This window comes from Suillus fuscotomentosus (assembly GCF_016647785.1).
Source record: "Suillus fuscotomentosus strain FC203 chromosome Unknown F5891scaffold_7, whole genome shotgun sequence".
In the NCBI taxonomy this organism is placed as follows: Eukaryota; Fungi; Basidiomycota; class Agaricomycetes; order Boletales; family Suillaceae; genus Suillus; species Suillus fuscotomentosus.
Window position 1 is genome coordinate 439,131 of NW_024539519.1, and position 14,691 is coordinate 453,821.

The 14,691-nt window shown below is 47.9% G+C and overlaps 5 protein-coding genes across 5 annotated transcripts; 2 read left to right on the forward strand and 3 right to left on the reverse strand.

The window, feature by feature from the left end:
- Window positions 1–10: 10 nt before the first annotated feature.
- On the reverse strand, window positions 11–2,103 carry F5891DRAFT_1008696 (uncharacterized protein). Its single transcript, XM_041360549.1, has 2 exons — window positions 1,910–2,103; window positions 11–1,846 (listed from the first exon to the last, which is right to left on the reverse strand). The coding sequence occupies exon 2, from the start codon at window positions 1,839–1,841 to the stop codon at window positions 144–146; it is 1,698 nt and encodes a 565-aa protein (XP_041230881.1). The 5' UTR covers window positions 1,842–1,846; window positions 1,910–2,103; the 3' UTR covers window positions 11–143.
- Window positions 2,104–2,222: 119 nt separating this feature from the next.
- On the forward strand, window positions 2,223–4,868 carry F5891DRAFT_1102778 (acyl-CoA dehydrogenase/oxidase). Its single transcript, XM_041363607.1, has 17 exons — window positions 2,223–2,309; window positions 2,369–2,389; window positions 2,442–2,532; window positions 2,591–2,793; window positions 2,844–2,909; window positions 2,964–3,016; window positions 3,063–3,150; window positions 3,212–3,281; window positions 3,328–3,559; window positions 3,610–3,621; window positions 3,671–3,865; window positions 3,924–4,001; window positions 4,049–4,187; window positions 4,243–4,274; window positions 4,331–4,451; window positions 4,502–4,541; window positions 4,594–4,868. The coding sequence occupies exons 1-17, from the start codon at window positions 2,262–2,264 to the stop codon at window positions 4,662–4,664; spliced, it is 1,560 nt and encodes a 519-aa protein (XP_041230882.1). The 5' UTR covers window positions 2,223–2,261; the 3' UTR covers window positions 4,665–4,868.
- Window positions 4,869–5,134: 266 nt separating this feature from the next.
- F5891DRAFT_944020 (uncharacterized protein) lies at window positions 5,135–8,081 on the reverse strand (the record flags this gene model as incomplete). Its single annotated transcript, XM_041374519.1, has 11 exons — window positions 5,135–5,677; window positions 5,728–5,795; window positions 5,849–5,915; window positions 5,968–6,192; window positions 6,246–6,570; window positions 6,622–6,832; window positions 6,883–6,980; window positions 7,030–7,141; window positions 7,193–7,818; window positions 7,868–7,968; window positions 8,022–8,081. 11 exons carry the CDS (start codon window positions 8,079–8,081, stop codon window positions 5,135–5,137), a joined length of 2,436 nt encoding a protein of 811 aa, XP_041230883.1.
- Window positions 8,082–9,701: 1,620 nt separating this feature from the next.
- Window positions 9,702–11,132, forward strand: F5891DRAFT_684448 (uncharacterized protein). Its single transcript, XM_041372783.1, has 4 exons — window positions 9,702–9,912; window positions 9,965–10,074; window positions 10,127–10,194; window positions 10,261–11,132. Exons 1-4 carry the CDS (start codon window positions 9,847–9,849, stop codon window positions 10,965–10,967), a joined length of 951 nt encoding a protein of 316 aa, XP_041230884.1. The 5' UTR covers window positions 9,702–9,846; the 3' UTR covers window positions 10,968–11,132.
- Window positions 11,053–13,137, reverse strand: F5891DRAFT_684345 (actin actin-like protein). Its single transcript, XM_041372782.1, has 9 exons — window positions 13,019–13,137; window positions 12,942–12,968; window positions 12,598–12,883; window positions 12,078–12,542; window positions 11,863–12,018; window positions 11,682–11,807; window positions 11,590–11,633; window positions 11,498–11,537; window positions 11,053–11,447 (listed from the first exon to the last, which is right to left on the reverse strand). The coding sequence occupies exons 1-9, from the start codon at window positions 13,072–13,074 to the stop codon at window positions 11,352–11,354; spliced, it is 1,296 nt and encodes a 431-aa protein (XP_041230885.1). The 5' UTR covers window positions 13,075–13,137; the 3' UTR covers window positions 11,053–11,351.
- Between the last annotated feature and the right edge of the window lie 1,554 nt (window positions 13,138–14,691).

The following is a 14,691-nucleotide window of genomic DNA, read 5'->3' on the forward strand; positions in this document are numbered from 1 at the left end:
TTTCAAGTTCATCTGTTCCGGTGGCTGTGCTTTCATATGACGGTTGCCCTAGGTATGTGAAATCATGTCGAAATACAGTAAATTACAGATAACGAGCAACAAAGCTGAGAATCAAGTCCCGTTTAGAATGAGAGAACATCTTTCTATGGAACCTGTGCATGTGTTGAAGGGTATGCCATGACTGGAAGCCCCCGGGGATGGATAGCTGGAGTACCGTGGGGGGCAAACTGTTGATGCTTCTTGAACATGAAAAGACGATATTGGTTTCCAATGTAGTAAGCAACAAACGCCCAATCCATTTCTGAATCCTGAACGTCGATTGAAGAAGGCAAAGATGCCGAAAAGAGTTCGGTGTGAAGTTCTTCGTGCGTTTTCACGAGGAGAGTTGTGAACTCCTCATAGAATGAACGAGCGTGTGGGCCCTCGATCCGAAGAAGGTCAAGAGGCCTGCCCACCGCTCTCCTCTCCTGCACTACCTCCAATAGTAGTCCCATCGTTGGGGGCGGGTCATCTTCTTCGTCGGAGTCCACATCCTCTCTTTCTCGGTCCAAAGGCTTGGAAACGTGAAGAGTCAAAGTATGGAGATTGCGCCACAATGGAGGGACCCCATGAAGGGCAGCTTGTCTATCGCTGTTCAGCAGAAGTCGCAGGATATGAGTGTGATGCTTGACAGACACAGCAAGCTCAGTGAGAGCAGATGTTGCGTGGGGCAGGTAAACGTCGAGATCATCGTCAATATCGCAGTTTATGTATCGTAATGTGCGGAGATGTTGGAAGTGCTCTGGAGATGTCCTGGTAATGAATTTGTGGATTGAAGACAAGCCTTGTCGTCTAACATTGACAAGGGACAAAGTTGTAATGGCAGGAGTGGAGATGTTGCGGAAAACGTTGAATCCGTGGTTCAGGGTATTGCCGTATACTAATAACTCCTTCAGCGCAGGCAGTTCAACAGGTGCGCTACCAGGCTCCTGGTGAAATCCGCTAATGAACCCTTTCAAATGTAGGATGGTAAGGGTGGCTGATAGGGGAGCAAGAATGTCGAGGAAAGCAAGTCTGGACAAAGGATTTCCGGGTCCAGGTTGCGGTTCAAGATGCAGGGTGGTTGCAGAACACTGGGGCAGTCCGACTGTAAGAGCGCTAAGGCGTATATCAGACAAGAGCGGTGCTCCTGCTTTGAAAATATCGAGGCGGGGAACAACACCAGAAGCGCCCCGGGTATCATTGCAACAGATCTTCAGTCTTCTTAGGGTCGAAGCAGGTGCGTCTGCAAACAAGGGAAACAATGCACAAAGTTCCTGGCGCTCGTCGGTGTCGAAAGTGAGCTCGCGAATCTGATTCAGTCGGGATACAAATTGCGCGGCAATAAAGCGCAGAGAATCTGGGTCAGAAATTCTCGGGCCTATGTGAATATGGAGGGGCGCTTGATTGCACCGCTGGAGATATGCCATAGCAGCAGCCTCTTTGTGCAAAATCGGAAACCTGATGGTTGTCCACAAAGCAGGGGTTGAAAGTGCCACTTCCCGCCATCTAGATGAAACGTGGGACAGCTGCACCTCGGGAGAGAGTGGGCGCTTTACTATATTACTCCAAGGTATGAGTGGTCGCCGGCTCTCCTCGAAGATGATGGCAAGTACGTCTGATGGAAGACGAGATACAGGAGCAGTCTTGTTCGTAATATGAGCAGCACGACTTTGAAGAGTGCGTATGGTGGTGTGGACTTGAAAGGCTTCAAACGTTAGGGCATGCTTCCTCTCTTGTAGGGCGTTAATTCGTTTATTAAGGTCGTCCAGCTCTCTCTGGGAATCATCGTCAAGAAAAGAGACTGAGCTCGTTGAACTCATGATTTCTGAGAAGCCCCATCATCCATCAGTTGCTTTACGGGATACCAGCAGGCCAGAAGGCTACTGACGGATGTTTTACGCAAAAACAATAAACAGCTTGCTGCTGACTTGCAGTGATTGCCGGGGTCAACTTTGTGTCGTGTGATTGTTGTCAGACAGATCAGAAAATAACAGACATTAGAGTATGCAGTACCTTGGCCGGTAGCACAACGTCGCGAGAGGCTATGTCCACGATGGCAGCTGATGGCAGATGAGAAGCGAGAATGGGTAATCAGTTTGGTTCATCGCATCCACAAATCTGTCATGTGCTCCGAGCCGGCTCGCTTTGCCGAAATGGACAAACACGTGAAATTAACTATGCCGTATAAGATGGTGACAGCTCTGACAGGGTCTTCTAGTACTCAAGACTTATCTGCTCCCATGGTCGCCAAAGAACTGAAACAATTCACTCTGGAGGAGGTTGCTGAGGTGCGTCGAAAGTTCAAGGCCCTGAGAGACCACTTGCTGAGACCGTTGCGGACATGTAGCATAACAAGCCAGATGACTTGGTATGTATTAAGTATCTTGAACTGTTACTGATCCGAACAGTCATCATTTTAGTGGGTGGTCATCGACGCAAAGGTTTATAATCTGTCCCGATTCAAAGACTTGCATCCTGGAGGGATCTCTGTCTTGACGGATGGGGAAATTGGTATGATGCCTTCCGTGATAGCCATGCATGACAGTTTCAAACGGAATTTGTTCTTCAGCTGGCCAGGATGCTACGGAGGCGTTCTACGGCTTGCATCGTCATGAAGTTTTGGAGCGACCTCAATACCAACGCCTTCAGATTGGTACTATTCAAGGCGAACAACCTGTCATATACAGCCGAATTGTCGGAGAACTCAGTGATGTCCCGTACGCAGAGCCTACCTGGCTGTCACAAGGGTACCACAGCCCTTACTACACCGACGTGAGTTGCCACAGTCGTTTTCTGAGACTCTTCTCTGAATTTTTACACAGAACCATAGGAAATTCCAACAGGCCATACGTCGCTTTGCTGACGAGTTCATTTATGAGGATGCACAAGTGAGATAACATGATTGTTTTCATCACCCGTGCCTGACTCAAATTTCGTGGTAGGCTCGCGAAGAGGACGGCAAGCGACCCAGCCAAAGCGTAATCGACCAGATGGCGTATGTTAATCTACTTTTCAGCGTTCATGTTCTTATTTCTGTATAGAGCGGTGAACTTGCACGCAATGCGTATGGGTCCAGGAAAGCACCTTCAAGGGTTATCCTTGATGAATGGTCTCGTGAAACCTGAGGAGGTAAGTGCAACCATACCTACCCTGAATTCTTCGTCTCGTCCTAACCTGGCTGTTTTCATAGTTTAACTATTTCCACGAACTCATTATTACTCAAGAAATTGCACGATGTGGTGCACGAGGATATGGAGATGGTAAGTGTTACTCGCGTAGGCGGCGGCGCCTACTCAATATGCATAGGTTTAATGGGAGGGAAGGTGATTGGACTGCCACCGGTCCTCAATTTTGGCTCGGAAGCACTGAAGGCTCGCGTTGTGCCTGAAGTCTTCGCCGGCAAGAAGTTCATTTGCCTCGCCATTTCTGAGGCCCAGGCTGGAAGCGATGTTATGGGTTTACAAACGACTGCAGTCAAAAGCGAGGATGGCAAGGAATGGATTGTAAATGGAACCAAGAAATGGATCACCAATGCTACGTGAGTAACCAAAGGTCGTCCTGAATTACTAATCAACGCATTTTGCATAGTTTTGCAGACTAGTGGGTATGATTATCAACTCTCAGCGGCAAATTTAAACGTCCTTTTTAGCTTCACTGTAGGTTGCAAGACTGAGGATGGTCTCACTGTCATTCTTATCGAGCGCGGACCTGGCGTAGAAACGCGGCAAATCAAAACAAGCTATTCAACAACGGCAGGCACAGCCTACATTACCTTCGACAACGTTCGAGTTCCTGTTGAGAACACCCTTGGTGAGGAAGGTAGAGGAATTTTTGTCATTTTGAGGTATGTAACAATGGTGTGTGACGTGAGATTTGAGCTTGAATACTCATTTCCGTCGTAGCAACTTCAACCACGAACGATGGGTCATGTGTTGTAGTTCCGCTCGCAGCCAGCGTAGTATTGTTGAGGAGTGTCTGAAGTATGTCGAATCCGTCATCTTGTATTCCCTTCTTACAGTGAATCTAGATGGGCGACTCAACGGAAGGCTTTTGGGAAGCCCTTGATATCACAAGCTGTAATTCGCTCCAAGCTTGCCGCAATGATAGCACGGACGGAGAGTGTACAGAGTTGGCTGGAAAACATCACTTACCAAATGTGTCATATGGTAAGAACAAGTTCGCCACTCTCATTCTCCTGCCGCATACTTACGAGATGTTTAGACATACAAACAACAATCCCAGAAGCTCGCTGGGTAGGTGGTGGATATGTGCTCTGTGTAACTGCCATTGATGATTTGTTTCTCCTTAGTCAAATCGCCTTTTTGAAGAGCTATAGCACGCGGTGCGCACAGGAGACCGCAAAAGATGCTGTTCAGATATTTGGTGGCCGTGGTATTACACGGACAGGTATGGGGAGGTTCATCGAACACGTAAGTCAAACTTTCCAGCAACTATCATTATCTTACTGGCGCCTCTGCAGTATCATCGCACTGTGACTTTCGATGCATTGTTGGGAGGTGGTAAGTTCCTTTCATGGGTTTATACATGAATTCACTTGCTTATGTTCCCTAGCGGAGGACGTCCTTTCTGATCTTGGTGTTCGACAAGCCATGAGGGCCATGCCAAAGAATGCCCGGCTTTGATAACGTTGTATTGCACTTCACTTAATATTTATAACAAAACTGGCATGGATACTGTATAACTCGTCGAATCACTGAGGACTGATCTACTATCACCGGAGGAGTGGTTGACTAGGATTCCAATGTGGTGTCCTTTTTCTTATCAACATTGATATGATGACCCGTACCAGCGTAGATTGCATAGGTGTGCAACTGAGACACCAGCGGACGCGGGGGATTCCAAGAATACAATTTTAATTCTAATACAGAACTGCATGTCATGCCTCGAAGCCTACAGCATAATACACGAGAGCAAAACGCAAAAGCAAACAACAGTACCACATACTATAACAATATAGCACTGAAACGATACAGAAAGTACGGCGAAGATGCTCATGTCATCGAACCAAAGTGTGGCTCGTACATTGAATAATCTTGGCTTACAGAAGTGTATGACATTTGATTCATCCACTGGAAACCTGCATTGGGTGTGGTTAGCAAAAACGAACTTCGATAGTGATAGTGTCAGGCGTACCAGGGACTAGGGTATTATGCCACAAAGGATCAGTCATGATCTGTGCCGACTCTAAAAGATCGGCGTCCAAAGTGATCGGTAACGGGTCATGGAACATTTCAGATGATGTCGTGTTGTTTTGCAGCTGGGCTCCCGAAAAGCTTTCCGCACCTGTGTACGTGTATGAAGGAGAAGGAGAACCAGAGTTGGCAGAGGATGGAGATGAATAGTCAGCAGATGTAGAGATATCTGCGACTAGACCGCCATGAGTCTTGGTAGGTGTGATCTTCGACTTGCGCGCTCGTTTGTGGCTACCGGGGCTAGTCAAGGTTGGTGTCAGGTCGACCCTGACCGCAGGACTAGCAAGTAGGCCGGCCAGGAAACGAGAGTATATGGAAGGTCCGTGCTTCTCATCAAGAGCCACGTCCGCCGCCCCGAGAAGATCAATTGTTTTTTGCACGAGGTCCCGAATTTCGACCCGTTTCTCATACGTAAAGTACTGCGCGTACTTGAGTTGCAAAAGCTGTGCGGAAAATGTTACGTACTGAAAAGTGAGCATAGCAAGGAACATACTTTAACGAGGAAGGCGCCAGCAAAAGTTACAAATACATATTGGGATTCGGGTGCGTGGCGTAGAAGATCTCCTGTCGGCCAGTGAGATGAGATGATAGGATCCATGAAATACACGACTTACTATCTTCTTTGGTAGTGTACAATCTGTGAACAAAAGCATGGATGACGTCGGATGCCCTCGTAAAACACTGGAAGGAATGAGACAACGAAAATGAGAAGAAATCATGAGCAAAGACTGACCCTCATCAAAAATGAATTTTCATCCAAGTGGTCTTCTTTGGCATGCTGCAAGCCAGAAGAAAGGACGACTAAACGGGCATAGCTGAAAACCATTTTCAAAAGACCAGTGCGGAAAATAAACATGGCGCTCTTCGGTTCGATGCTATCTAGTTGATGAAACCAATGTGCGCCGACGCTAGCCAGTTCGTCATCGGTTTCAGTAGCAATCTGAGTGAAATTGGTAGACTTCGAATCTGTCAGTTTTGGCGAAGGGATCGTGGGAACAAATGAACACGTACCTTGTTGAGTCCGGTAGGGTGGTTTGGATCGCTGCGAATCTTCTCCATGAATTTTGCGCCAATATTGAGCTCCATGGAGTATATACAAATGTGAATGTCGAAGTCCTCGACATTATACTTGGAGGAGCCCCACCAATCGTGCAAATGATTTGCAATATAGTCAGTATTAGGAATAATGGGCGCTTTGCCGTACTGAGACCCTGTTGACCGATCCAAGTTGAAGCAGTTGATCCAGACACGCGTGCGATTGAGGAGTACACGAGCGTGGTGCTCATTCAGGGGCGTTGTGGCTGTAGGCCTATTCAGGTTGAGGTCCTGGGCCAGTCTAGAACAACGTAAAAATATTCCGTGAGACATAGCGGAAAGAGATCCCTACCGAATTGCGACACCAAGGTACACCCAGCTGCGATCCTCTTCCCAGCGTCGTGAGGGAACAGGATAAAGCTGTAGTAGTAGGTAAGCAAGACACATTTCCTCATTCTTGGGTCCGGTGATAAGCGCAGTGCCCGCCGCGAGCTGTGCGTAGCGCATTACTTCCGCGTATAGACCTGGACGTTGAGTGTAGAACCGGGAAGCGACAGCACACACTGAGCACAAAAGTCAACACAAGAAGGGAATGCAACTCAAATCGGCTCACCGACTGTGAAGAGGAAAGGGCTTCTCATAACCACGTACTGTGGAGTATGAAGAACGGGGTCCATCAATGATGTTGACGGGTTCATTTTATCAAAGTATCTGAGCATTTTTAACAAGGAATCGTACACATGGAAATATTGAACCTCACAGTTTGAACAGATTCTCGACGTCTTGTAGAGTAACAATCTCACGAGTGAGAATGTGAGGAAGATGCTGGCTACTAATTGAAGGATTGGACTGGACAGGGTCGGGAGCAGGAGCTAGAAAATATAAGGACTTGAGGCATATACTGAAGAAAAGCATGTACTTACATGGTCTGAAAAAGTCAGCGTTCGCTACACCAACAGCGTCCTGAGGTTCTGGTTCTGCGCTCTTTCCTCTAGCACGGTTGGCCATGTGGGCCATCAAACCAAATGGACTATCTGCGTGGGGGAGCATGCCCAACTTCATATCAGCAAGCTCCTTTTTGGCTAACGCAGTCGGCGAGTGCCTTTCCCTTGACTGTGAGCGACGGCTGCGTCCGCCTTCCTCTGCAGTGGCATATCCATTACCTTCGTCATCTGTGTCGTCGTCTTCGAAATCAAAGCCGTGCACTTCCTCGTCACTATCAGACTTCCCAGAGTCCTCATCAAGGAGCATGGAATTCGTTGTACCGCCAAGGGCAATTAAGCCACCAAAGGTGTCAATTGAAGCACGGGCTTTTGCAAGCCAATCCTGCACTTCCGGTTTGGGTGGAGCGGAATCTGCCGGGGTGTTAGGATCGAGGGTAGGAGAATGAAGATCGATGGAGGACGATGGGGACATTGGTACCGTAGTGGTCGAAGAACTGCTAACTGAGGCTGGTGCAACTTGTCGGTTGGTAACATCGAGCTGAGCCATAAGCTCCTGAATTTGAGCAGCTTGTTCACGAATCTGGTTCAAAAGATGCTCTCGTTTCCTAATACAATGTCTTAACTTGCTCAGGTGAAAACCAAGTGAGCACGTACGGTGGGGTTCGGCGTGGTTTGCGTCCTGGAATGACACATTCCTGACCGGCACTTGTGCACCTTTTGCAGGTGTCATTATCGCCCCTGAATTCACATCGGACCTATGGTGGACGTGTCTTGTCATCTAAAATAATGTTGAATCATACCCACGTACCTTCAGGCTTTTGCATCGACCACAAGCACCTGTTCTGTGACGTGTTAGTTTGGATATCATAGCGGAATTAACTGGAAAGCGCACGGTTTCCGTTTGTCCGCAGGCTCTAGCAGTTCATGTGGGTCAGGTACCACAGTTCGAGTATGGTGGTCATCGTCGTCGCTTCTATGGCGTTTTGATTGCTGGGCCATAGTTGCGTGCATACTATCTATGATCTGCGACTGGATCTCAGATTGGCGAATAGGTAGTTGGTGAGTGTAAGGGAACTGCATAGGAAACCCAGGACCCGAAGAGGCGACGGATGTTGCGGAAAGTTGGTTGTGCGCGCCCGGAGCGCTTGAAGCGTTCATTCCTGATTGGAATGCGGTCTGATATCCGGAACGAGCAGAATTAGCATTATAATCTGGTGGAGCGAATGTGAATGTGGTCGAGACGGGATTCAATGATTGATTTGGGTTCGAAGTCATATTAGGTGATGTTGCAAAGGAAGGAGAAGGCTGTTGGTAGGCAGAAGCTGAATCATATTGATTTGACGCATTTGAATTGTATTGAGATAAAGAACCGTTGAGAGGGCGCTGAGCGCCAGAATGTCTCTGTGGCTGTAGAAATGTTTGGGGGGTATCTTGAGCTGCGAGGAGATACGGGTCCTCATCTTCAAGAAACAGATGCTGTTGGCCCGTAGCGAGTCGGTTCCGATGCCAAACAGAGGCGTTAAGGCTCATATCGTGAACAGAACTAGACATCGTAGACGACAACTGTCAAATAGTCACGGAATGACTGTGCTCAGGCCGACGAGCTCAACCGGACGTAATGCACGGATCGAAGAGATGAACCCTTGTAAAGAACACGGGGTACTTTTAAAGGATTATACTAATAAGTAAAAAGTACATGAGAATTGAAACCACCGTTATGGGAGAGTGAACTCACGGCTAAATGGCAAGTCGGCAGTAGGCGGACCGTTGTTGTATGGTCTACAACTAGTAGTGAGTTAGCCCTTGAATCAATGCCAGTGAAGACAAGCGACCATCGACGTTGGCAGACGTTTGTTTATATTCAAGATCATTCAATGAGCCTTACGGTCGACCCTTGCGAAGCAGTGCTCCGTGGCTGTGCTAGGTCACTTTGCCTGAAGTTCAAATTGAGTTGATTCACTGCTTTTCGGTTGCTAGTTGACCACACATTTGGCCTCTGCACTGCCACGGATAACCCATTGGGCGATCGAAGTCGTATAGCTTCAAGTTGCAGGTACTCTTCCCCGATCAGCCCCCGTCTTCCGGTGCAGCGTTCTCCGTACCCGCCGACTCCTTCAGCCCGTGAGGCTCGAGCATCGCGATTCAAGAAATTTGAAACACAAGTACCCCATGATTCAATGTATCCGTTGTATTTCGTTGGCCGTGCCATCAAACTTGAAGCGCTCAGGCCCCGTGGTGTCGCACTTGATATGGTTCTTTTTTGAAAAACAAACATGCATACTTTGAGTCATAGCATTTACTTGCTTTCCACAGTTCACTTTGGCGCGGTACCAAGCCTGAGTCAAAGCACAACGGTTACTCTCGAAGGTCCAAGTAAAGTCAGTTGCTTTGCATGACAGGAACACGCTTGCCCGTTTCGTGTGTGGCACTTGTAATAATTTTAGCTCATCATGATACAGTACTTTCGACAATAATCCACCAGGTATGTTCATAGTTGAAATTTTACACTTGTGGACTGCTACTACTATACCGCCCATTGTCAATTGCTTGCTCTCAACGACGCCACTCTCCACACCTGTCGGTTATAAAATAGCCCGTTAACGAGAAGGCATGATACCTCACATGCACACCCAATGATGCAATCTTCACTCTCCCAAAATAACGCTGGTGGCAGTGTTGAAGCTTCTCCACCAATTTTCGTACGCCTAACCTTCAAGTTGCATTCTTGCGCCGACTAACCGTCCCGAATAGAAAACTCTGCGACTTCTCTCCGGTCGTTATCTCCACATGCTTTGGTCAGGCTCTGCTACCACGCATGAGGACGAAATGAATAACGATATTACTGCTGCAGGTGACGAAAGGTACGTTGCTGTCACACACGGCGTCTTTTACTGACGATTGTCACCTAAAAAGAAAATACAATAACAATTGCTCCGTCGGAGGCGAAACACTGGAAATTATTTCAGTCCCTCAAGGTTCAGGTGAGCTGCTGCGTAGATCTAAATCTGAACACCTTCGCTGATCAGGCTTGTCGGATACGCCCGTAGGAGAAACTCTGTCTGACATCCGCTCCAAGCAGGATTCTAACGTTAATGCTTCTGAAGGCGAAACTCCGTCCGGCATCCGCTCCCGGCAGGATTCTGATATTGATGCCTCCGAAGGAGAGACAGCATTCCAGCGCTCGCAGTCTCCTGTGACCGCGGCACTCGCAGCGTTGGCCAAACACTGTCCACCGCAACTTGGACGGAAAACAAAGACAAAACGACAGTATAGCTCCCTGGAACAGGAAGATTCTCCAAAGATAGCCAGGAAACGGCGTCAGCTTACAGGTCTGGGCCGTCCGCGACAAGACGATGTATTGCTCGCGTGGCTCACTCATGCTTTGGCACCTTCCGATGTGCGTTCTGATAGACATGCCCAGGACCAAAAAATCGATGAAGATCCGTGCAACTCCAAAGTAGGAAACACCTCCCCGAAGTCTGTCTCTCATGTATCTGTCAAACGACGAGAAACTGCAAATAAGTTTCCTCTCACGTCCATACAAGAGGGACGACGGTCTTACTGGATTACTCGTCCTTTGCGTACGACTCGGATATCTGACACCTCGGCTCATGGTGATCTGCAACCTGCAACTTCCCCACCCGATAACAGCCAAACACCCCCAATCCCTGCAGTACGATTCCCCAGTGCGTACCCATCATACTTTGCGAATCCCCAACGTCAACCTAGCGTTATCCGTTGGAAGCTGCCTTGATTGTCCATCGCCCAGCATTAGCGACGTAAAAAAATGTAGATATTTTCATGACAAGCCATCGATGACATGCGCCACGACCAATATTTGTTTGACAGATTCCGTTAGCAACGATTCGTTATCAATAGATAGTATCAACCATGCGGATGCCCTCATCCGGCATTCATCACAGAGTGCGACCACAGTTTGCGGTATTCTTTGGTGACCGAGCTACTCGTGCCTTGCGGAACTAGAACTGTACCTTGTATACAAAATAAACTTCTAGTGTCATTCTGGCGTGTTTGGTGAAGAACATCAGCGCATGTTTCAGCATTCAATACGACTATCGATTTTCAACCCGGGTCGGTATACGTCTGAACAGTGAACAACAATCCGCTGGTCTGCAGCTTACGTAGCACTACCGAATATTTGGTACCGTCTGCAAATGCTCGGGCCGATTTCATCGTACTGCGCCTTTGTGTGGCAAGACGTATAGAACTCTGGCTGAAATGATAGTTAAGATTTGATGAAACTTGGTTTGAAACAATCCTTACCAATGATGCAAGCAAGGAGCCACCAAACCACACGGCATATCTTGAGAGGAAGTTAGTTATGGTGTGGAATATACGAAGAACATGATTCTCACCGCTGGCGCTTGTGCGAAATTACATCCACATCCACACCAGATGACTATTGTTTCGTTAGAAAATGGAGAAAGCAAAATTGTTGGACGCCGACCTTGGTAGTACTGCCACTTGAAACGACGCTAGCCTCAAGTCTGCGATCAACCAGCTGCTTTAGGTCTCTCTTGAGACGCTGACCAAAGTGCTGGAACATGGTGGAACCTCCAGAGAGAACTATATTCTACATAGTCATAATTAATATGCAGACCGAATGAGAAGCCGAGGAGATCGGTCACCTTGTATAAGCCGCGACGAACATCAATCGGAGAGGCTTGAATCACATCATCAACAATGTTCGGGAGAGGTGTAAGGAAATCGGAAGAGTAGATCTCCGGGTTGAAGAAGATCTCCGGGGCCAGAAAGCGTTCATAGCCCACATCAATGGAATATTTCTAGTGAAAACGACGTGCATTCAATAACTGGTGATGCACGTTCGAAAGTGGAAACCAACTCTGCCGGTGACACTATGCTCACCCTCATATCTCTCAAAGTATTTGTAGGGTTCCGCGTCGTATTTCCGAAACTCTTTGACTATGTCCTGGCACGTGTAGCTGTAGTTTTCCTTCACTCTGCTGGCAACCCGCAGCTGGTCTTCTGGTGGAACGGCAGCCATTTCACCACGCTCACGCAATAAGTTGAGCACGAATTGTGATATATCACGACCAGCGATGGGGATGTGTTTAATGGCACTTCCAATGACGTACCCTTCCGCGCAAGGGATGACGTGCGTGACACCATCTCCCGAATCAATGACGGTGCCAGTGAGTGTCCTGTCTGTGGCACGGTTGGATGTCCAGGATGCGGCAAGGGCGAGCACAGCCTGTACAGCGATGTAGAGACCCTTGATATTGAACGACTCGAAGAAGATTTCGGCTGTCTGCTCTCTGTTTTCTGGAGGGTTAAGAGGAGGTTCAGTCTACAAGAGGCGACAATCAAGATTTTGGAACATGTGATATGAAATGATGTCATACCAAAAGGAAGTAATGATCTTCTGGTTCAGCCCGTAGATACTTGAATATCGTTTGTTCCCAGTATCGTTCCATGTGATCCCAGTTGTCGATCATGCCATGGCGAATGGGATAGTGAACTCCATAACCAGGGGTCTTCGCATTGGCAAGGGCTTCGTCTCCAATAAAGAAGTCGAGGTCTTCAACACCGCGTTTCGATGCGACATTTCCAGGTTTTGAAGGAATTGGGGGACCACCACGAGTAGGTTGAGAAGCAGGCCCGCGTGTAGCAATTGCAGTGGGGAAAACGCTGGAGTCATACAACCGCGTCTGACAGGTGCGATCTTGTATGGGATGGTGAGACTCACTATGATGGATCAGAATTTCCTGCGAAGCTGCGATCGACCTTGAGTAAGTGCATCAGAGTTGATCGTTTCGTGCTTACCCTATCTTCGAGTATCCTGTTCCATTGTCGCAGATGATAGGTGCGAGGACTGACATCCTTAGGAATAAGTCTTTATCGAGTCCCTGTCAAGTCACTGAGGTTGCTGCGATTCCTATTTGTCTTTGTGTGGCAAAGCCTTTCGTTCCTAACGTGTCCAAATAACCCACTGAGCTGCAAAACTTTCAATGCTTGGATTATGATTTGACGATGCTACATCAAAATAATTCAAATACTAGGGTAGATGGGGTGACATGCTGCAGGCTCCTGGGTACAAACTGTGAAAATTGATGATGCCAGATGCATGTCGATGTGAACATGCAAAAGTGCTGTGCAGTACAACTCTGGATCATTTTGCCAAAGATAGTGGTAAATGGAATCAGGGAAACGTACTCATCACAGAGTGCTACAGAGCGCTCTGTAGCATTCTGTAGCACAATCCAACCCGCTGATGCGGCCGGCCAGTCGTCTGAGGTCTTGTCAAGCTTGACCGTTTGAGCACAAAAAAAAGCTCGGTAATTTGTTGTTGAGCAAGCTCGGTCAATCACTATTCGGTTCGCGGTATGTATGTACAAAACGTAAGTATGGAAATATCACTGCCGCCAGCTTGAACCGCCATTTCCTTCTGGCAACCTATTGGTGACCTGCCGACCTCGTATGCAGTGTTCATAGAACATTCCATTCCTGGACCCGGGCCTCGACTTGGCATCATCAAGCCTTCACATTGACTCCCGCGCTCTTATCGTTCTCAACTGACCTTTTGAGTTCTCAATTCTTAAGGACTCTTTGGGACGCCCGCGAGTGGTGTTCTTGGCATTGCGCGGATGAAGGCACCAATTATGCGCGTGACGTCCGGTAGTTCTGATATTCGACCCTGCAGTGCAGACAATTTCTCTAGTGTTGCTCTTGTGACTTGTCTAGGACTCGGAGTGATCCTTTGAATTGCGAAAGTGCCAGAATCATTTTTTGGAATAAATCTATACCGAAATGACAAGTTTGCATGGCAAAGGCAAACGAAACATCTTACCTGATAGCAGCACTGAGAGCACTGCATGATTTCAGCGTTAGTGCAGATACAACGGGAAATTCGTAGCCAGCCGCCAAAGTTTTTGAGCAATCGGCACTTACTGTACTAGTGCAATCTAAACTGGTCGGAGTGATAGGTGGCAATAACGCGTGATCCCTGCCACCGGTACTGATGCCGGTAGCCTTCATTTTCCACGGAAGCCGACCAGAAGCCGAAGGTTCGTCTTTACGGGGGCAGAATGTGCATGTCCATTTGTCCAACATTCATTTCGCTATAAGTCGCCACGGTGACTAGTTCATAACATTTGGCATCAGCAAGTGGTGGCCTAGTTGTAGATAGAGCTCGTTGGACCAGCTATTGTCGTAGATTTGATCAATGACGGTAGGTGACAGTCAACAACTATGGCCACTGTATGCTGTGGTCCAGGGATTGAAACACAGAATCTGGCCGTTGGGATTTTGTATGCCTTCTTTCATTAATAAATCAAGTGTCTCGAAAATTCGATACATACTTCCTGATCAGGCGCACGTATCCTCTGGAGCACCAAATTGTGAGTCCCCCGGAGCTCAGGCACGTCAAGAACAACGGGAAAGAGGATTTGGGTCCTTGGAAGGAACAATAGAATGGCAAATTGAAATTGAAGCTTGTG